The sequence below is a fragment of the Cyprinodon tularosa genome, unplaced genomic scaffold (assembly GCF_016077235.1).
Source record: "Cyprinodon tularosa strain WSP-4 unplaced genomic scaffold, ASM1607723v1 ctg155, whole genome shotgun sequence".
In the NCBI taxonomy this organism is placed as follows: domain Eukaryota; kingdom Metazoa; phylum Chordata; class Actinopteri; order Cyprinodontiformes; family Cyprinodontidae; genus Cyprinodon; species Cyprinodon tularosa.
In genome coordinates, this window is record NW_024038386.1 from 500507 (window position 1) to 524065 (window position 23559).

Here is a 23559-nt window from a genome sequence, read left to right on the forward strand (position 1 = left end):
AGCCCTCCCCTATTAAAAAGGTGTTACAGCTTTATAAATAAATTAATTAAATATTTTTATATTTTTGTCTACTTCAAGGTATAATGAAGGATTTTTGTGAATTTCTGTAAGACCCGCCCTCTCCACTTAAAAAAAAAAAAGAATTAAAATGCACAACCCTGTACCTGCTCCCAAGAGTGGACGCCTGTAAAAAATGCGTTCGAGGGCACGCAGGAGCCCATTTCTTCTTGTGCACGCTCTGTTTAATGGTAAATGGCTTGTACTTATACAGCGTTTTTTCAAGTCAGGAGACTTGACCAAAGCGCTTTACACTACATTCATTCACCCATTCACGCACACACTCACACACTGGTGGTGGCAAACTACATTGTAGCCACAGCTGCCCTGGGGCTAACTGACAGAAGCGAGGCTGCCGTACACTGGTGCCACCGGGCCCTCTGACCACCATCAGTAGACAATGCAGATGAAGTGTCTTGCCCAAGGACACACGACACCGAAAATTGGAGCCGGGAATGAACCGTCAATCCTTCAATTTCAGGGCAAACTCCTACATCCTACATCTGACACCACTGTCGCCCCACTGTCGTTGCTGTTTGCATCACCCGTACAGGCTTACTTACCAAAATTTACAATTTTTCCACTATGTCAGACTCGCCACCGGTATATGAAAATGCATAACTTTCCAATTGCTCATTAAACTGAAGATGGCTGCAACACCATTCTTTACATGGAGCACCAGCTTTTATATATTCAGAGCTCTTATAACTTACATGTTTTCCCCAAACCGACAACTTAAATACACTTTTAAGGCATTTTTTAATGTTGTTTTATCTGTTGTTGTTACAATACCAAATTTAAAATCTAGTATGGGTACCAAGGGAAATATTACATACCGGATACCATTATTAATACCTACCAGAAACAAACCCATAATTAAAGGCATGACCATAATTTTACTAAAATGAAAAACTCACCTTTTGCAGCTCAGTCAACAGAATCACAGATGCTAGTTCAATAAGTGTGCATCTAAATGCCAAATAAATAACCCAGATGTTTTGCAATTCAAAAATAATATAAAGTTGTTTGTGTTGTTATTATTTTAATGTGCTAATTATCCAGACATCTACAACTAGCGATAGCAAAAATATGCAAACAATAGTCTTTAAAATTAATACCATCCCAAATTACTATTGCATGAGGATATAGGCATTTGATTATCAATACTCGTAGTATCAATGTTTTTGATAAACCTGGTTAGATCTCATTACATCTATGATGTGTCTTAGTAGTAATAGAAGTAATAGTTTCTTTTCAATACAGCTGTTCTGCTCCTTTTTATCTTTTTATTGTGCTTGTTGACATTTTCTCCTTTCATTTAAGCTTAAATATAATTTTACTTGTCCTCATCCAGTTTCTTTACTTTTCTTTCTTATACACATAAAAAAGGGATCTTCCTTTTCCCTCTTTGTCAACTCTTTTGGATCTTAAATCAGTCGTGCTTCTTTTATTTAGAGGGCAGCAGCCAAGACTATCCCTGTGGAACATTACAGCACACAGTGAGAGCAAAATGAGCTGGGGGGGGGGAGATGGAGAGAGATATAAACATATGAAGAGAAGATGATTGCAGAATGAACAACAAAGAGATTAAAAAAAGCTGAAAAAAATGCCATAAGAGCGTCAAAGAGGCCCGACAGCCAGCCTGCTTTTAACGTTTATCCTGAGTCTCCTTGCCTTGACCTTTTTTTTAGTTGCAATGGTGGGTTCCCAGAAGTAAAAAAAAAAAAAAAAAATCTGCTCAAACAAGATTTGGTCGTCTGTGTGTGGCCTTGTCTATGGAAGAGGTACGTTAAGGTTTAAGGGAAAATTGTTAGATTTTGTCTCATGCTTCTTAGTCAGATGTGCTTTTGGCTTCAGAAAGAGGCTCATGTTGTCTTTGCTTGGGTGGAGATGGTGAATAAGCCAAAAGGAAATAAGACAGAGGGGCTAAATTCCAACATTATATATGAGCAAATATGATTAAAAAAAAAGATTTATCCGACTATTAAACAAATGCTCCACTGAGTTCTGTCATCTGCTGTTTATGACAGACACACAAGTGGATGGCTGACCGTATTTTAACATGAAACACTTTCTATCCACCATAACCTGCATGGCTTATTACTGATCCATCAGGGCATCTTTCTTTGACTCTTGGCAGAAAGCCGTGAATTCAGACTCATGGCAAGAAAAACAGAGTTCCTCCTCAAGAACAAACATAAATACACTGAAGCCGGGTTAAACTAACAGCAGAAGCCCCTCCAGACTCACAGGTCACATACCTCATCACTAATAAATGTCAAAAGCAACATGCATCATTTTTGAGTTTTTCCTTCAAGAGTTCGACAGACAGCCAGGCTCCCTCCTTTCACTTCTTCTGTAACTTTGTGATTGTTTTGAGGTTGCTATGCCAATGTCTTCCCTATGAAGTACGGACAATTACAAACACATTCAAGGTCCTTTTTTAACATCCCTGACAACAGAGAGATGATCACACCCAGTGAAGCTGTAGACAATCACATTGGAGGGCAAAACATGATTTTTTTTCCTTCATGGAAATAACAAAAAACATGACCAATCCTGTAAAACATGTACAATACAAAACTACCAGCCTTTGTATATTTTACCCACTAAGGGGAAGGATTTTTTTCAGTTTTTATCTCCATGAATAACCCTGTATGGTCTTAACATGAACCGATAATTTCCACTAGTTAACACTTTGAGAAGACTGCTGCCATTTTGTTTTATGCATATCTTCTTCAAAATTAAAGCAGGGTTTATGTAGAAAAAAGAAACCCAGGAAGGAATGGGCAATAATTTAACCATGAGTGATGATTAAAAATTCCTCACATTATTGTAAGGTGATGGTGTATCTCTGCAACTCCATATTTTCAAATTCAGACCACATTAATCACAATTACTTGTTTGGTACTTTTCATTAAAAAAGTAAAACAAGAAGAAGAAAAACTGCTAATTTATTATACCAGCTACAATAATTAATACAGTCTTATTGCCAAATATTAAAAAAATATCCACAGTACATAATTTTCTATATATTCTGATTAGCATTGATGCTCTCGATTAGGTAGGATAAAAAAAAGAAAATGATAAAAAGAGTTTTCGTTTTAGGCCAGCAAACATCATGTACAGTTGATCTTCTTGATTAACTACAATTCTAAGCATAGTTTCTATATCTAACAGAGTATTGTCCAATCAATTATTTTAAAGTGGAACATGTCTGTTAAAACTGCAAAACTAACAATACTGATGGAGCCACAAATAAATGCAATATTTAGAAATTAGCCAAATAGCCCCATGGTAACTCTGGGAGGTATTCTGTTTTAATACTTTTGCTCTTTGCAAATCTGTCATTTTTATGGTTTGTTGCAGAAAACAAAGTCATAAGAAGTCCATTATAGAGGTTGCCACCAGACAATGGTTAGATTAGTCCGATAGATCCATTAGCTCAAAATAGACAGCATTTGGACAAGATGCAAAGCTATTTTGGTGGTAGAATATTGACACTGAATATCTTTCTGCACAAACAATTCCTATTCTGCGGCACATGAGTGCCAGTGTAATGCTGGGGGGCTGCTTTTCTTCTGCAGAGATGATCACCTGATTAGAACTGGTTTAAAATACAAAAAATTCCTGGAAGAAAACTAGTCCGGTCAAAAATAAAGTTTAGTACCTTTTTTAAAGTCAGATCTGCACTGGAGCCTTAGACCAGAGTGTCATCATGTGTTAGAAATACTTGGAGAGTTCAGACCTAATTCCAGCTGAGATTTTTTGACAGCTCTTGTAAATTTGATGGAGTTTAATAAAAAAAGATCTCCGCACAAGAGATTAAAACTTTCCGTCATTAAGCTGGTGCAGAATTAAAAAAAACATTTTAACACACACAGTTCTGGACTTGTTATTGTAAATGACTTTTTTTTTTTTTATGTATCTAATGTTTATGATCAGATTAATAGTTCCAGTCTTCTTATATAGGAAGAAACAGAAATTCTTTCTTTGTTTACTGCCTCTTCCAGATGGAGCATTTACACAAGCACAATGTCAGCTCTAAATCACTTTAAACCACACTATAAAAGCTCATTTTAAACACCATCGGCATTCCACAGGCTTTATAACTGCCAAACTTTGTAGGTCCATGTGCCTTTTGTGTTTAAAATCTATATTTAAGTCGCCACGCTTACTTTACTTAACTTAGCTCCTAAATTGTTCCTTCCGCTCATTGCTCAGTGGAGTTTTTCACTTTGTTGACTTACTTTATGCTGTTAAGACCGTATCCCTTTTGGCTTTGTTATTGGAAAAACAGAGGATGAAGATACCGCTGAGAGATGGCACTTAGAGAAAAGAGGCAGATTAAGAGAGGAAACAAAGTGTCAAAACAAATAAAAAAAAAAAGGATAAAAGGAAAGAGAGCAGACTAGCGCGACCGGAGTAGCTTTCCCAGAAGTCTGTTCAGGAGGAGGTTCAAGTGTAACAAGCAGAGGGGGAGAATGCGGCTGGCATCTTGCAGCCAGGACTGGCTTGGCACACGTAACTCTGAAATGTGGTTTTTCGCCTCGTTCCCATTAGAATCTTATGTTACATCCATTGCAAACATTACACACACACACTGACAAAGCAGACGGCTCAGTCAAAACAGCTCCTAAAACACTACCGGTTGTTGGAAACCACTCATCTTACCCCCACCCAGCCTTTCTCCTTGTCCCTCCCACTAAAAGATGTTATTAGAGGCACCAGTGGCCATGTAATCACTTTGGCTCTCCCATAGGAAGACACTCACTCACACACCTGCCTCAGTAATTACAGCTGAAGATGAGGTCCCACTCACTGTAATCCCAGTGAATGGCTGATATAGTCTATAAATGGTGGGTCGTAGTTTCACGGCAGCAGTAGAAGCGTGTTTGTGCTTGCATGCAGGTTTTTAACGTTCTTCGTTTCCTCTTCTTATCAGGGACCTCATAATGTACGTCCTGCACACAAGCGCTTTGATTCCCGTGCAAATGCTTGCATAAAAACTCAAGCGCACGCACTTCAGCTTTCAGCCTCCTCTACTCCTACTCACCCTCAATGCAAACACTCCACTCCCCTTTTTTTTTTTTTTGCTTTCACAAAGCTGCAGACACACACCATGGCAGAGGCTCTGTGTATGATCGCATCTGTCCCCCCTCATTGCATTAAGCTCTCTCCCCAATCTTTGTTTAGTTTTTCCACCTTCCCATCTGCGATAAGGCTGGCGGAGAGCAGCTTGTTAGCAGAGCTTTTTCCCCTCACCGGGTCCGACGCTCTGCAGTCATCCAGAAACGCCTGCCTCGCTGTAGGAGTAATGTGACAAGTTGCTCCGCTCATGTGCACGTACACGTATTAAATCTGCATGCATGTTACTCCTTTAACGCAAATACCCTCTCAGCAGCCTTTGATGTAAATGTGTAATATTGTTTTCGGGTGAGATATCCCATAAGGGATTTGTGTTGCACCTCGGTGTAAGAGGGGGTCTTTTCTCATTTGAATTGCGACACTAAAACTGCGTTCAATTGGACAGCTCTATCTCTGAGCCTCATCTTATTGTATATGATAATGTTGTGGTGCAATTTCTTCCCCCGTTTGCAAGACAGCTGATAAAATCAGTCATAGTAAAGCACCTCTCTAGATGCTGAGCTTCTCACACTTGCAGCCGGATGCATGTGTGCGTGTGTGTGTGTAGCTCCATGCTGATGATTGAGTTAGCATGATTTAGTGATGGAAGATGAAATGCTGCTGCTGTGCCGTGTCTAGCAACTCGCTACACGCACTTATCAGACGACTGCTTGCTAAAGGCATTTAATTCTTGGGAAGGGCGCAGGAATAAAGTGATGGCAGGAATGCACAGGTGAGAGAGGGAGACGAATCCAGACGGAAAGAAGACTGGAGAGGAATGACGAGGTCTTTTAATATCGGCACGTGGGAATTAAAACCCTTAACAATGATGAATAAGTTTCATTTGTTTTTGGCCGTGTTTCACTTTGAGCGGCGCACTTAATGCATGCATGGCGGGAGACTAATACCACATGTAGCTGAGGCCTTTGTTCTTTTTATCCAGCCTCCACAGCCTGTTGCATGTTTCTGCAGCTGGGTCTGAGTGTGGAAGACTGCGACCTGTTGCGTAAACTCCTGGTGAAAGGCCTCAGGTTCACATATGGATGATTACCAAAGAAATGGCATTGCAAATAACCTGATATAAAGGAGTAGAGCTGGTTAGTTCTGAACTCTTCAAAGAGGACCACTAATAATTGTAATTGGTTGATTAAATTTGAAGCCATCTCTATGATTAAATTGAGAAACATCCATGGAGTTATTTTTACTCCCTTCTCATAACTTTAAACAAACCGGCCTTGAAGTGTTGTGATAGCCAACTGGCTCACATTCCTCTCTGTGCTTAGATATGTTAGAGGGCACATCTCCTCCATCAATGTCACTCCGCCTTCTAGGCTGTCATGGTTCTAATGAGGCAAAGGCTGCCTGCTATCCAAGCGTCTGACCTACATATGGTTAAGGTTTACTCTGCACTCATCTAGGTGCCACGCGCATACATTGAGGAATGTGTGGGGGGATTTTGTCCCATGGCGTCATCACTCATGTGTGAAGGTCCATCTGCTCCCAGACGTGGATCAAATCAACATATATATGCAAACATGTGAAGGAGAAGCCTTCTTTTGGTGACATTTTACTGGTTGATGGGTTTCTTCTTTGTTCTCTACAGGGTCAAAAGTGTAATGTTGCAATTCTTCGTTTAATTAGTAGTTAAGTGTGCCATTAAGTAGTTAATATTGCAGTGTTAATAGTGATCTAGACGAGACGAGTTCCTCCGCCTGGTTTCTTTCATGCACCAAACAAGGAATACAGAAGATTAAATTTTTTAGTCTTTCAGAAATCTGTGTTGCTTGATATCTGACATACAGGACAGTAAGAGCTTCATATTAATCTGATTACAGATACTGGGTTAAGGAGAAAATATGCATTGCACAAACTTTATTTAAAGTAAAAAAGAAAGATCTGTTCCTTTTTCCTTTCAAATAATGTCACATGTTGATTACTGCATGTATACTTACATATTTGTTATTTTATTAATATATAGTTGACTCTATATCAGGCCTACTACAAGTATGGTAAAGTCACCTAGAGCATTTTTGGATGATATTAGACGTATGAAAACTAGATAGAATTTTGAAAGTTCCATCATTTCTTGCCTTACTCAACATATTTGTCCAAATATTTCGGCTACAGACAGTCTTGCAACCTGATTTCAGCTTTAACAGCTCATCATCCTTCTTTATCAATCCATTTAAACCAGATTAGAAATTCATTTTTTGAACTTGCTGTTAGCGTTCATTCTTGATGTGCTCCTTTAGGTTCCTCCACATCTCTGCATTATGTGCGGTTTCTTGTAAACGTGGGAAATGCTTAATTTCCTTCAGTTGCATGAGAACAGTTTGACGGATCATTTTAGTAGTTTTGAAACTGAAACTTTTTGAAAATCTAAACTGAAACCAGTGACACATAATTTTCATTAACCCAAATTCTTCGATCCTTTAGTTTCTACTTGGGTTTACCTGGCAGATGTCTGGACCTTGTAATATTTTTCAACAATCCAATGCAGAACAGAAATTAGGCATTTCTTTTAGAAACTGTGGCACACCTAAACTGAAAAAATAATGCAACCACTCTTAGCATTTACTTTATCATATTCAGTTACCTTAACGTGACTGTTTTACATCCTAACATAAAACAATTGTTTTAAGAGAAATTAATATGATAAGGTAAATGCCAAAAGCGATTGCATTATTTTTTTCAGTGTAACTAGTCAGTCAATAACAAGAAAAACTGGTGTTTTCTGTAGCATCGGTTTAAAAGCAGGCAATTGCTCTGTTAATGTTGCATAGCTTTAGTCCTGCCAAGCTCACTGTGCGATAAGAACATCGATTCCAATCTGAATACCGGTGCTGCAGATGGAAAACTGCTAAGAGAGACAAAAGGGATGCAATCAAAAAAAATCACAAGAAGATAGCATCATCAAGCCTTCTTCTAAATGCAATATAATACTTTCTTTTCATACAGAACCGCCCTTTGCTCTAGCGATAACGCTGACATTCAGAATAAAGCAGTGTAATCAGGAGATGTTTACCTTTTTTCATGAAATATCTCTTTAGAGGTCAGCGTCTTTTTTTCCCCTGCATCTTAGAATCGTATTCAATTAAAAGCCAACAGTGGGGCTTAAGTGTTGTGCCAGAATGCAACGTCTGAGACATCTCCCACTAATTTCCTGTTTTCACACCTTCAACTTCCTCCTGACTCCGTCTTTCAGGTCAGTCACTGTTGACATCGTTTCTTTCCTGGTCGTCATCACCCCGGTTTGGTTTCTTTCATTCCCTTTTGTTCTGCAGAGCTCCAGGTTAAACGCCCCACTTTACAGCGCCCTCATAAACACATGCACATTGACTCTGGGGCCTCCTGTCACATCAAAGGCAGGAACGTAGAGGCCTGTTGCTGTTATGCCTGATTGCACACAGTTATTGTCAAGTCCCCCACTTTTCTGTGGCATGTGTTCCAGATTGTCTCCATACTAGTAGAGATCCCTATATCCGTCTCCATCCCTTTCTTTACCTACTTTTACACTTTTCCTCCTCTCTTTCCAGTTGACATCATAAAGCAGCAGTTTCTCCTCTCCTTCCATCTCTTTTTATCCCATTCATGTTATAAAATCTGAATGAAATCACACTCCATCCCTTTTAACCTGCGGCCATGACAGGCAGTGTTTTCATCGGTGTGCCACTGTCTTATCACCTACCTCTCTCAGCCTCATATTGCCAGCCCTCCCAATCAGCAGCGAGCTATCCAGTATTTCTATCAGAGCTAACCAGGCCTGCTTGGCGCAGATAAAACCAAACACCGGGGGCTTTTTGCTGGATCGACAGGCAGGAGGAGATGTTAATGTTAATAGTTTAGATGAGAAATGAATGTTAGGTGTTGTAGCAGGAGGATTATGGCGGGTATTCAGCAATGTTACATTGTGGTAATTGTTTGGTAGTTTGTTGACTAGCAGACATATGTTCTCTCTCTCACAGGGATTATGCAGGGTTTCTTAATTTCGCGGAAAGTTGGAAACGATCCACTAAGAGGGGTTGCAGCTGAACTTATAAAAAAGTAGATTTAATTTTTTCTGCATTGTAGGGGCAGATAGCTCAAACTTCTTCATTATTTATTTTTATTTTTAGCTTAGTTTCTTATCTAGCATGCAACCATGAGGTAAACAAATAATATAAGTTAGAAGTAGAAATGAACTAACTTTCAAAAAAGTCATAATTAGCCAAAAGGTCAAGTGTTTGACTTCCTTCCAGATGTTTGCTGTATCTACCGCATGCTTCATAGATTTTTTTCCCCTACCATTTTTCTCATTAAAAACAAAGTTTTTATCAGATTTTCCGACCAAAGCTACAGATCTTTCCTTGCCCAGCCGGTTTAGAAAGGCAGCCATGTCTTGTTGCATCGTTGGTTCGCAGTTGGACCATACTCTTTCATTATAGAATGCATTAAAACAATCTGTCTGCTGTGTTTTTGGTTTTGGTCATGCTCTTTATTCACTAATGATACTGAGAAATGCCTGAGGATATCACAGAACAGCTGGGTTACACTGAGATTAGATAACAAACAGCTGGATTATATACCTTACTTTATACATACGTTGGCTCCCGTTTTCGTTTGGCTTCATTGGACGTTAACTAGGGATATGAATTTTAGATGCTTATTTGTAAAACCCTTTGAAAACACAGGATATATTTGCATGGGTGTTTGTTACTTGAAGGAAGAAAACTTCCACTGGTTGAAATAGTTTTTCTTTCATTTGTTTAATGGAGTGTTTTAAGGCGGCACGTTAACTCACTGTGTTGTCTTGAATCTCTCTCTTTCCTGTTTTTCTACGCCCTTCCTTATAGCCAAGCCTCTAATGTGTTTAAAGTCTTTTAACATTACATTATACATGTTGACAAGAGAGTAGGATTGCAGATTGTCTTGAAAGCAGAAGCACAGCGTCATTCTGTGAAGCCATCCATCAAGCACTTAGGGGAGAGCTGAGCAATACAGAGAAAACAATGAAAGTGTCGCTGCAGACTGTTGATTTGATTCCTCCGCCTGGTTTATATGTATTCACACAGCTGAGCATAGACACAGAAAAAAGAATCAACTTTTAATTTTTGTAAATCAAACTAACTTCCCGCACATTAACGCTGTTGGCAGATGAGAATGAAAAGCAGCACAAAAATGTGCGTGACACATCCAAGCTTGCTTTCTTTAACCTTATCAGATAGCGCAGTTTTCCAAGTCGCCGTCACCCAGTTTGATTTAATTAGACCTTCTTTATGTATCCGGTTCACCCAGCTTTTTCATTCCTCCACCCATCTGTCCACTTAATACATCCCTCACTCTTTTGTTTTCCACCTGTTTTTGCGCCGGCGGGTCATAAATTGATAGAAACAATTTATTACCGATATTTTCACAGGTTCCCATCTTCCTTGCCATCATTATTTCTAAAGAAGCGTCTGCGTCGCGGATGAACTCCCTCTTAGGTTACAGAGGCGCGTCAACAAAAGTGAAGACAAAAACAAAGATGGGATGACGAGATCAGTTTGTAATTCGGGGATTTTGCAAACTAGAGAAAGCACAGACTGACAAGCAGATGGTCTCAAACAGAAAACAGGAAGGCCCACAGAAAGCACTCCTTTTATTCTTCATATTATCTCATCTCTCTGTCTGCAGGACCAGTCTAGGCTTGGACTGGTCATTAGCCAGTGAACTGGAAATGTCTCATATTTGTAGGATGCAGGGAGCTCAGAGAACAAAAGCATTTCTTTCCCTCTCCCTGTGCATATCAACCACTTTGTGTAGACGTATAAACTGTGCAGTGATGTGCGTTCACGAGCCATCCCTGAATGAAATGTATCCTTTGTTTACGGCCCCATTATCTAGATAATAACATCCATATTTCCTCTCATCTCCAGTGCTTTATCACAGCCTTATGAGCTCTTTCACTCTATCTCTTTCTGTTGCACACACACACGCGCGCTCACACAGAGGCAGAGGGAGATAATGGGATTGTTGCCTCTGGTTTCTTTTGGTGAAATTGTAAATAAATTCTTCCATTATAAAGTGTGTGTTTTCAGCACCCAGCCATGTGTTTCTCCCTCAGTCTCTGCATGCACGTATACATCAAAGTACATACAGCATTACCGTACGGATCCATCTATGTCTGTGTATGTCTGCTTTCATCTTTACCCCCTTTTTTCCCATCTACCTGTATGGGAACTTATTTGTCAGTGTGTGTGTGTGTGTGTGTGTGTGTGTGTGTGCTAAGGATCATTTTCCAGCGAGTCATCGCCTGCTGTCCTTCCCTTGTCACTGTGGGCTGATAGCGACACCGACCTACAAAGCTCTGTAATAGAGAGCCGATGCTTGCCCCAACCCGCCGACAACCCCCCACACACCCACCCACCCCTGGTCGCTCTGCACTTTTCATTTGCTGCTGAGATGGATTTGGCTCACAGCCATCTCTCACAGCCAATCTCCTATCTTGTATCTGCGCCATTACGCTCCAAATCTGGGCAAATTATTCGCGGAAGCAAAGAAATAAATTCGGAATGTTTCCATATAGGCTGTTTAGTGAGCGTGCTGAATATGCTGCTTCCACCTAAGCAGGTTTTCATCTAAATCAGTTAGTACTCTCACACTTGTCCTGAACCATTTTAGTTTCACCAGCAGCTCTAATTCTCAATAAAACAAACAAAAAAAGCTTTCTATGATCTTTAATGTTTTTTATTGATGCTACAGAGCTTCATTTCATGTCTTATTTTGCTTCTATTATACTGGACAGACTTTTTTTTTTTTGGTTGATCAGTAACTTATGACAGATTGACAACTGAACAGTTTAGCGAAACGGGTTTTTTGGTTTGTAGGAGGATACAGGATTTGTTAGAATAACAAATATTTTGCAAACTGCGGACCCAAAAATTTATCTGGAAAGGACTCAATGGGGGACATTGCTGCTGTTTGTGGCGTTGAACCACAAATATTACAGCAGTAACAGATATATGAGCAAAATATAGTGAGGAACTCTGATAGAGGCCATTAAAAACGTTTTTAATGGGACAGTCATACTCTCACCATCGTTTTTTTTTAGAATATCGTAAAGATCTGATCAGCCATGTTTTCTCTTTGGCCGTGCTGATCTTCTTCCCTCTCCTGTGATGTAGTTTTCTCAAAAAGTGTGATTTGACTGAGATTGTATCTCGTTCTGGACTGTTTGGATGATCAGATGCTTTAACAGTCCTCACAGATGTTCTAAATAAATGTTTTATTTTTTCTTTAGACTTCATTTGATTAAAGAAAAGGAGCATTAGAATTTTTCTCAAAAAAGTGTCTTCTTTTGTTTTATGTATTTGTCATATTCTGTGCACATTTAAATAGGATTTCTGTTGCATTTCCTCCTAGATCCTGGTGAACTCTGTGAGCTCCAACCGCCCGGCCGTTCCGTATGAGAAGGTGACCGTCAGCGAAGGAGGGAGCCCTCTCCTCAGAGACCTGCTGTTCAGCCCTGACCTGCAGCACATCTACACTCTGACTGACAGACAGGTTAGTTTATCCCTGAGAAAGCGCAGCAGAGGCTGTATCCAATCCTTCTCCAGCCGTATAAATGTTGCGAAACACAAACGCATGTATGTAACGATCAACAGTGTGGTTCATTAAACTTTCTGCTGCTGGTGATTTACATTCACTCACACTTTAATTGGACTGAAAACATCAGCTAACCAAAGTAGTCCTATTACCAACTGTCCAGAGCAGATCTCACCCCTATTAGCTATTATTTGTGTCTGTCTTAACCTTCCTCCCCAATGTACCATCGCTACACATTGCATCCCCTGTGGATTTAATTGCAAGGCAGCTTGCATTCAAGCCAGCCACACATTACCGCTCTGACAGTTTGCTTATAATCAAGACATTTCACACACATACATATAGGGAGTGTTACGGGTCACATGTGGTGTGTGTGTCCAAGTGGTCATTAGGAGCCCCCACCTCTGGTAAGGGTTGTTCTGTTTTTAATGGTGAGCTAGATGGAGGAAGAGGCAGGGGAGTGAGGAAGAAGAGGAGAGCGTGTCGCATCTCTGTCGCTCCCCAGGCGCAGCTGCTCCCCTCGTTTTTCTGTCTCATTAGTGCCGTGAGTGAAGGATGCGGGGATGGAGGCAGGAGAAAGGAAAGAAAGTGGGGTTCAGCATAATGGGGAGATATTTCTTGACGATCTACAGTAAAATTGGTTGTTAGAGCAAAAAGCTGTATGTATAGACACGGGGCTGGGGTGGTGAAAGATGGCATCGTTTAGCGGTAAAGATGAAGACTTTAAAAAGGAGTGGATGGATTGTTCTAATTGCTTTCATCTCAAACCGCTATTAGATGAATTAAACTGCAAATCAACTGTATATTAATGTGCATATTTTCATTTAAATGTATTTAATTTGGCCATATTTGGCCTGAAACCACATTAGTGCCACCCTTAATAGGTTAAAACGTGGCTACTAAATCGTAGGTGCTCAATAATACCTTCAAAAGAAAGCAGACCTCCAACATAAGAAGCTAGAAAATAAAGAAATAACAGTTCCATATAAAGTGTACTTGATTGGGTCTTACATATCCGATATCAAATCACTGGGGGGAGTGTTGGCCTAGTGGTTAGAGCAGTGTGCTTGTGCTTTGAGAAGGTTGCCGGTTCGATCCTCACAGTCTGCACTCTGGGTTTCTGAGTCAGACCCTCAACCCCACATTGCTCCCGAGGCCCTGCACAATGGCAGCCCACTGCCAACCAAGGGGATGGGTTAAATGCAGAGGTAAGTTTCTCCAATTTGAGATAAATAAAGTTCATTATTATTATATCCAATCCAGTCATCATCAGAGCCGATACCTGATCCATGTATTAGATTGGTGCATCTATTCAGAGGGGTGGGTTCTCATGCTTCAGTGCACCGTATCTTTCTTTTGCTTTTGAGCAAGCAGTGTAGCTAATATTTTGAGACTAAATTGTTTTTTTCATTTGAAACATACTCAGACATATATCAAAAAATGATTTCATTCAGTGTGGTTCAACAGTGAACATGGACTCCAAATCCAGGCTTCTGTAAAGGTGTTTACCTGCCTCTGAATGCACCATTAGGTGTATAACTGTAAATTAACCAGCACATGGCTCCCTTAGATGGCAGCATTAAGGGGAGCAATTATGAGAATCATAAACTGGTAGAGACCTCTACAAACATTTCACTTCATTAAGTCTGCAGCAAGGTATGAAATGTTAACAGTCTATAATATTGTAAAATGTTAATGTACCACAGGCTACATGGGTATGCTGATATTTAAAAACCTACCGTTGGTACCAGTACCTCTCCTTAGAAAACAGTAAAAGTCACTTTTGCTGATGCAAGGTGTCTGCAGCAATATGCAATAGGTTATTACAGGAAAAAAAAACCTGGCTATAATCACACAATCCGATGCTATATGGTGAGAGATCTCATCCATACAGTTTACACCAGTGTGACATGAATAAGTCATGTTTTCTTTGAATAAAAAGTGTCTTTTAGCTTTTTTTTTTTAGGTTGGACATCAGTCTAACTCAACCAACCGTTAAAAATATAAAAAACAACATGGCTAATTGAAAAAAAAACACAGGCTTACATAGCAACCCAAAAACCTTACCCTTCGCTCATATAGTCATCAGACCATTTTCTCCATTAATGTTTTCTTTTTTAAATAGATGAACAATAAATCTACAGGCTTTTTTTATGCAGCTTAATGCATATTTAGATGTTATTGCATTAAAATACATGTACCAGGTGGGTGAAACAAACATTTTGGCAGCTGAGAGCCTGTGGGCCACATGGACACATCATTTTAGTTATAGACCCCTGCAGAAAATGAGAATGTAAGCCCAAGCTCACATGGTTTATTCATATACACACGCTCAACCCCACACAGTCGTTCACAAGGACATTCTGCCTCCGTACACCCAACATGCCCTTTTCTGCAGAGGTCCACACTCAGACGCACACATGCATTCAATCCATCACATACATACCCACCACTTCATCTCGCTGTGTTTGATCCCCATTAATGGTTGGCAGGCTTGGGTTAAGTAGAATGGGGTTCTACTATCGCCGCACCTCCCAGCTAAATCCCCCCCCCACCCCTCTACAGCACTAATGACTCGAGGGGACAATTCCCTTCCCTCACCCTCCATCCTACCCTCATCTTTATCCTCTGCCCTCCATTTATTCTGCCAGTGCCCCCCATCCCTACTTTTTTAAATCCTCTCTTCAGCTGCCACACACACACACCCACACACACACATTAAATATTTCAGTCTAAGCCCAAATTGAGCCCTCCCCTCTCAAATGCCTTCTACTGATCCCATTCCCAGATTTTTAATGATTTCTCAATACTCCTACAGTCCCCACCCAGCTGCATTCACATGCACACATTAACACAGACATGGATTCTTATGTTTAAAAGGGGAACGGCTACAGTTACAGTTAAAGTTACAGCCGATGCCTCAAAACTGGCTGTTAGCAAGGTTCGAATGATTTCCAATCATGATTGGTTCCAACTGGTTAGAACTTTGCTTTACTGGCTGCTCATTCAGGCTGTTAGAGAGAGTAACAAATTCAGCAGATAACACAAAGGCCACTTAAAAAATGTATACGAAATGGTGGAACCAAAGTCACTTTCCTTGCTCACAATCTTTAGCTATACATCAGATTCTGAATCTGAAATGGTGAAAGCCTAGTTTGTTGTGTCAGTGGGATCCTTTATGCTCTGGATGTCATGCAACATGTTGGAGTTAGAGATGGATTTGGCAATGTTTCGTAGTCTTATGAAAATAGACGGGAGGTAAGGATCCACATCTTACTTTAAAATACAGTAGCAGCTTTCTAGATTGGGTGTATGATCCCATCTGGTCCTAATTCCAACTGTTATAGCCTGTATAGAAAAGGCAAGTTTAATCTTACAAAATCAGCAGGCAGGTATATATTTGAAATTAACCTAAAAAAACAGGTGTATCCCTATTCATGCGAGATCCTTGAGAAATATAGGTTCGTAGAGAAAGAATGGAGGAGTTGAAAAAGATGGACACACACTGTCTTTACCCTTGTAGTTTATCCGTGTGTAGCTTGTTGCCTGTGGGAGTTCCTAAGACAAGCCAAGCACATTAAGGTGTCAGTGGATATATCCAGTGATGCGTAGCTTTCCAGTCCCCCCACCCATACACAAACCCAGGAACAAACACACAAATGGGAGGCGCAGGTGGTGAGTCAGAGTTAGGGGGGGAAAGGCCTTGTGATTTATGACTCGCTCGGTCCCAGCTATATTCATCACTGTCGTTATTATCAATGGAGGATATGACAGCCGGAGCAGACGGCTTGCTCTGTGTGTGTTTGATGAGACGGTGTGTTATTGCAGGAAATTTAGATCAGCTTACTTTTGACTCCAGTCACTCTGTTGGCTTTGTGTCCTTCACTGAAATGCTTATTTTTATCACTCTGGCAGATTTCCCTTTGCGTCAGAGCAAATGGTAAACTCTGCTTCCTCTGACAATTTTGAAATCTACACGATGACACCGATCCATTCAGTCACCTCCAAATGCACCAAAACCTCCAATTTTTTTCCCCCTCCAGGTTAGCAGTGATGTTGTTGTTGTGCTTCTGCTTCGCTGGAGTCATTTTAGCTGCGCTAAAAGCAATGTCACCTCCCTTTGAGTCAATACCAACTTTTTGAAGCATCTCTGGAGCAAAACACTTCCTGTAAGAAATCGTCTAATGGTCGCTCAGTTCAGTCGAGACTTTTCATCATCAAGTTTCCTCCCTTTCTGTTTTATTGCCAAAGTTACGAAGCTGCGGCTGCTTTTTATGCCTGGGCTGCACACTATCTTTCTGCCCGCCTCAAAGTTGAACATGCTTTGGCGCACACATCTTTGTTTCTTTCAAGACAGCCATTGCATATGATGGCGACATAGTGTGCAACACTGGCTAATTGCTGGAAGCATGAATATTCATCTTTGGTGTGGGAAGGCGACTTGCATTTGGAGCAAGAGAGGGCATCTTGGAAGGACATATGTTTATTCTAACGTTCCACATTATTATATAAAAACAATGGCTTGGATTTTTATTCTAGCCTCCTTAATCAAAATTCATTTGAATAAAATCCACTGCATCAAATTGCTAGCAGGCTAATTGGTAAAAGTCCACTTTTGTTTAATTTAATCTCTGTACTGGTAGATAAAGAACAAGGAACAGGGCAAATTGGTCAGGGAGAAAGTTGTTGGGAAACTTCGGAACAGTTCCAAATGACACAAAACTTATACAGTATGGATGAGTAGAACATGATGTAATAATGTAAAATCAAGGGGCCAATGTAAAAAAAAAAAAAGTGTTCCCCTTTAAGGAACAATATTCCATTTAGTCTTTCAATGTAGAACTGTCAGGCCACCATGATTATTAAGAGAAGCAGTCAAAAGGAGCTGCAGAGTTTCATAGCTCTGGTGGGAAATCTAAGAATCTGAAGTTACAAATTGTGGCTTCGTGTTTATGATGAATCACGTCATAAGAAGTGCTGTGTGCAGTTTGTCACTAACTTTATGAAGGTGTTTTAAAGCTTGGTGTATTTTTGTTCTGCATGGAAATGAGACGTGCTTAATGTTGCTAACACAACATTAGCTGTATTTAATGATATAATTTATACCCAATGTTCTGGTAAACTCTAGATGGGTGTGTGGGGCACAGACTACACTACATGTAGAAGAAGGAAACGGTTGTTTCCAATATAAGCCAAGATTCACAGTAGATAATAATCAATAGATTATGAATAAGAGTTGTTCATAATCTATTGAATGTGGTGATATTAATTGGACAAATCCCAACGTGTCAATAGATCTTTGCGACCTCTTGCTAGGAGCTGTTGGCCATCTGCCATGTTTTTCTATGTAGAAACGTGGTTAGAAATTTTCCTAAGGGTGTGATTTGGACATGGATGCTATGATCAAGTAAATGTCACATCAAATATGTGGAAGTATGTAAAGCATGCACATCATTAACCAAGTTTTTAACCAGCTCATCATGAACGCCCTTTATTTATGTAAAATTAAACAAACAAAACGGAGAGTGGCAGCATTATGCTTTGGGTCATGCTTTTTTTTCCAGCAGGAACTCTCAAACTATTAAGAGCTGGCTTTAGGGTTAAATGGAGTTCAGTGCAACATAACACTGGAGAAAAAACTGTCCTTGGACGTCCACATTTCCTTTGATATACTTTTTAACTCTGAACTTACTTTGAGATTATTTAACAATAGTTTTCTGTGTTTATGTTGCAGTCAACATCATTTTCTCTTTCTTGTTCCTGGATAAAAAAAAAACCTAAATAATATTTCAGCAATATTTTCCTTTCTCAAAGTAGACTGAACCCTTAAACCTCTAACTGCACACACACTTATGCTGCCATTTACAAGCTGCTGGTATGAGTCACTCCGGCCACAAACAATGGTCCGCTTTGTGTCGGCGGGTTTCTGAACATGGCCTCATCAACTAATATCTCACCCCAAAGGGCTTCGTCAGACACCAGTCCTCTGTGTGCGTTTCTCTGTTGATCTGTTTACATTCACATATTACTGGTTCGCTGCCAATCTCGTTAGCAAACACATTAGCACAGAGTGACATCAACATAGATAATAAGCAGCTGGTTGCATCAGTCTAGACTGCCATTTCACTGTGCTAGATGCAACTAATCAGTCAGTTCTAAGTGGCTTCAAGATAAATTTCCCATAATTTGTCAAACTCTGGCTGAGTGAGAAAATCCTGAAGTTAACAAGCAAATAATGTAGTGTTTAAGCATGGACTACTGTTGGAAGCTCCGTTAGATAAAGGAGGAGAAACTATATAAACATATTATGTTTCTTGCTTATTTTAATTAACCAAGCACTTTAAGCACCCCACCTCTTCATTTAGATTAATGAGCACTCAGATTCTTAGCTTTTACATCTACTTGCTTGACGGGCTGCAAAGCCTCTGAGAGCGCTCATGTGTCCACACCCAGACAAGCAGACTTTAACCAAGGAGATGGTCATTGTTATGGAAATGTTAATAGACCTGGTGCAGTGAGGCGGACACAGAAGTACAGCGTCTGGGAGGGAGGGTCCAGGGTGGAATGGTAGGGGGGTTATAGTCATGTAGGTATATGGCACTCAATTACAAGAGTTCAAACTATTACAGCACCTTTTCTCAGCACAGGAATGAGCTCTCACAGTGTATGATTAACAGTATGGCTGGTCATGCACTGCTGCACGCCGTGTGAGGAGCCTTCATTCACACTCCACTACTTTTTACTAAACAAGAGTTGCGATTACTATCTCTGCACTTTTACCTAAGTTTGGACAAGAAGACGACCTCGGAAAGGGGACACCTTTACGTACAGCAGCTAGGCATTTAAAATATTACTATGCTGCTGCTTTTAAAGGAATATAAAATTCCTAGAAGGAAATGCTTGAGAGAACTTGATCTTTAATATCTCTACTACCTGGAATTAAACATGATAGAGATTATTTCAATTATCATGTGACACTGATATTCTCTGCTTAGTACGAATATGTACATATAAATTTATAATAGGGAAGCTGTTCAAACTGACCTCCAGAATATCAAAAGATTTAAATTTAGCACTAAAAACAAGCTGCTACTGCCAGCTTTGCCACCCACTGCGACCAGTGGCAAAATCCAATCATTTTCGAGCCTTTGAATGTACATTTTAGCAGTAGTGATGTTTATGAGTGAACAATAAGGATCAGATGCACAAATCAGCACAATAGGAGCCGTCTATTAAAATGGAAAAGGTCAAGAACATATGTCTAAACTGTTTTACTTTTATTAGCGATCAGAAGCACTGCTGCTATTGGTGTTATCAACTCTACAATCCATTCTGCTGACTGTAGGAGTTTCTTTTTAATGGTTTGCATACTTTTCTAACACAAATGACTTAAAAGCTTGGAATGATAACAAAATGAATGTATCCCCTATACTACACTTCATGATGTCTCTTGAAGTTTATCATCCCTCTTATGTAGAGCTCTACCCCCTTTGTTCCTACAGTGCAAAGTATAATATAAACTTAGATGTTACAAATGTTTTTGTAGAACATATCATAGGTAGAGTTCTTGTTATTTCCTTCCTCATTTTAAAGATATCTCATAAAAGATTCTGCTGGGTAGGTTAAGTCTTCACTCTGCAGCCTTTGGAGTATCCAGAAACGGAGACCTTCTGAAAATATTTTTGCATTTGAAACAAATGCATTTAATTACGGTAGATATTCATTAAGCCTCTGTTTATAGCTTTTTTTTTTTTTTTTTTTTTTGTCATTACACTGTCACAAGTATAGAGCGCACAGAATGAACTCTGTGCATTTAATCCATCCACTTGGGGAGCAGTGGGCTGCCATTGTGCAGCGCCAAGGGAGCAGTGTGGGGTTAAGGATCTTGCTCAGGGACCCAGAGTAGCAGTCTGTGGGAGTTGGGCTTAAACTCAAAACCTCTGTATTCCAGGTGCAATGGCCTAACCACTAAGCAACCACTCCCCTAGGCCGCTGTTCCCCCTTAAAGACAGTTTATGAGAATAAAGTAGCTCAAATATAAGATTAGGTATAATATCCAAGCTAGGAATGCTGTTAGAATATAGTTTGACCCCAATGTTCAGATCAGAATATTTTCCTCTCTGAATCAAATGTTGATTATGTCACCCTAATGATGATTTTTATTGAATCAGTTAGGCGGCCCAGGTTTCTTATTTGACGATGATAAAACAAAGAACAAAACATTTGAAAACAATTCCCCGCTACGATTTAAAAACAATTCCCTATTTAAGTGTGCATAATTTTCTCTCTGGTCTCTTTCTGCAACTGAGAAAATGATCTGATCTTAAACTTGTGTCTTGATTGACAAACAGTAGCTTCTAGCCCCATCTTGTCTCGGATTTATTGTTAGAAGAAAAACTGAGTGTGCTAATAATTCCTTCAGAACCACGATGGGAGATTCACAGCCTCTATTGTTACCTGAGGGAAAGTGTTTCACATTTTCCTTCCTCTTATTCTCTTAATTACGCTTCCTGCTTCTCCCCTCACAATCCTCTCCCTTTTCAAGTATCAGTCTCCTGTGATTTTTCACATTTTCCTTAAATTCTCTGTGTTTTATGCACCTCGTCAGAGAAGCGTGCTCAGACACTTGTCTTGTGCTTGATACTATCGTCCTTAATGGAAGTCCAGCTGCCACTAGATAGCTCTGTCTTTCTCTCATCTTTCTGTTTTCTCTCGGCCGTCTTTTCCCAGAGGACGCTGCGATAGAGTAGAATGATATGCTTAGGCAAGGGGGTGAGATGGATAGGGAGGTTAATGGTTTCTCTCTTCCCACTACTCGCTTTTCTTCTCAATCACCATCAAGCAGCCCTACAGTCGTTCCTCCTGTTGCTCAACGGTGATTGGGGCGGAAGGATGTGGCTCTGACTGATGGTGGTGGAACAAGGCCAATCAAAGCTGGCATGGCCTGTGGAATTGCTCCAAATTGCACGCAGTTTCCAGGCTCGTGCCTTAACCTAACTGCTGGTTAGAACAATGAACAGTCGGTCATGCATGGTGACACAGGAACTGGTTTTGAATTTGGAAGTATGCACACTGCCACCCGTCACATCCAGTTAGGAAGCAAGCAGATAGGAAAAGCCGTTTGTTATAGATGGAAAAAGTTTAACTGCTAAAGTTCAGTATTAAGAATAATTTTTTACTAAAGATGTTTGGCATTGTAGGAATATTTATTGTATGTTTTAAAGCACTAGATCATGTATTTTTGTCATTATTGTTGTTTTTTTGAGAAGTTTGGATAAATTCTATAAAACCAGCACTTTTTTTTCTTAAGTTAGAATAACTAACCTGTAGATAATCTCAACTGTAACCTAGAGCAGAAATACGTAAAGCTTCAACTTTTACCAGCTCTCCTCAAAGCATGGTCATCTATATTCATCCATATGAGGCGGTTTCTGCAGCTGAGAGTTAATCAGGAGAAGCAGTATTTGTCCACTCTTGGCTGTTGTTTCTTCTTCTCTTCAGCTTCTTTTAGCCGATGTGTTTGGCGGTGGCTCGCCTGGTAGTGCTAATGGAAATGCCAGCTATGTGGCCCCTCACTCCTCACCAAGTCCATTTACTAAAGTGACAGAGTCATTTACCAAGTAGACGGCCACTCGCATCCTCACTTAATTAGAAGACCCCTAGGCCTCCATACCTCAGCCGACCACAGTTACCTTTTTCTTCCTTTTTTTCCTCCTAGTTCTTTGTTTTCTGCAGTTGCCTCTCCAAACCTGTGTCATTCTTTTTCTTTACGTTTTTCTTCAGACAGATTGTAATGAACAGTGGCTGCATGCAGGCTGATACTTTATTGACCTATAGCTGCGGATCAGTTTATTTTGGAGAAGGTAATAGAAAAGGCCGCACCATGAAGAAGATGATAAAGAGGGACGAGTATCCACCATCCTTTACTCTGTCCTTTCAACCATTCTCTTCGTTGTTTTCTTTGTTACTAAGGTGACATTTTATGCCTCAATATTTGCAATCCTTTCTAAAACTTTTTTAGTGAGTAGAAGCTTCTGTGTTGGTCTCAAGGTGCTCATTTATACAATCTTCATATAAAATGTTGTGCATCTGAGGTATCTTTAACATGCGCACTTGGCTGCTTGATCCGACTCTTGTTTTTGTTGCAATTGTAATCAAAGCAGTATTTCAGATGAGCGAGACAATAGGAGCTCTTAAAAACTGAGCAAGATGATAAAAAAGATGAATTGTATAAAGGACAAAAAAACAGAAGAGAGAACTGTGCTGAAACTCGAATATGAGACACATAAAGATAGCAACGAGAGGGGGAAGGCTGCTAGGTGCAAATACTGGAGGGAAGAAGTTGTCAGATATCACAGCTATCACTGTGGAGACTATTTTTTTTCTCCATTGTGAGACATAAAGGCCTAATTTAATCAAGCAGGCAGTGCAGAAAATAACTGTCAGTGCCACAGTTGGATTGCAGCAGTAATCTTTCAGCAAGTTCAGCATGACAGTAGATGATCTTCAGTGCCACAAAACAATGATTAAATGTTCGTTTCTCTCATGTTTGTCCCCCCTGGTTCACTTCGGCTGTGCTTGCCATCTCTCTGTATTAGACTGGGCTAAGTTCTGCCAGTTGTTTGCCTTCCAGCTTATCTTAAATCAGTCAACACATCAAACCCAGCCTTGCCTACCATTGATCTCCTAAGCCCCTTACAATCCACTCAATGCACACATGCTAACCCGGTCTTTGATACGACCCCCCGCTTGGACGTGGACGTTCACACACACACACACATGCAGGCAGACACGCTCGCTCTCAGCAGGTCG

General features: G+C 40.1%; 1 protein-coding gene across 1 annotated transcript in view; it reads left to right on the top strand.

Moving 5' to 3' along the window:
* The window catches only part of LOC119780114 (plexin-A1-like), a 241063-nt gene that overhangs the window by 88555 nt on the left and 128949 nt on the right, over positions 1-23559 (top strand). The window contains exon 4 of the mRNA XM_038280016.1: positions 12565-12705. Coding sequence (XP_038135944.1) covers positions 12565-12705 — 141 coding nt within the window. The remainder of the gene's footprint in view (positions 1-12564; positions 12706-23559) is intronic.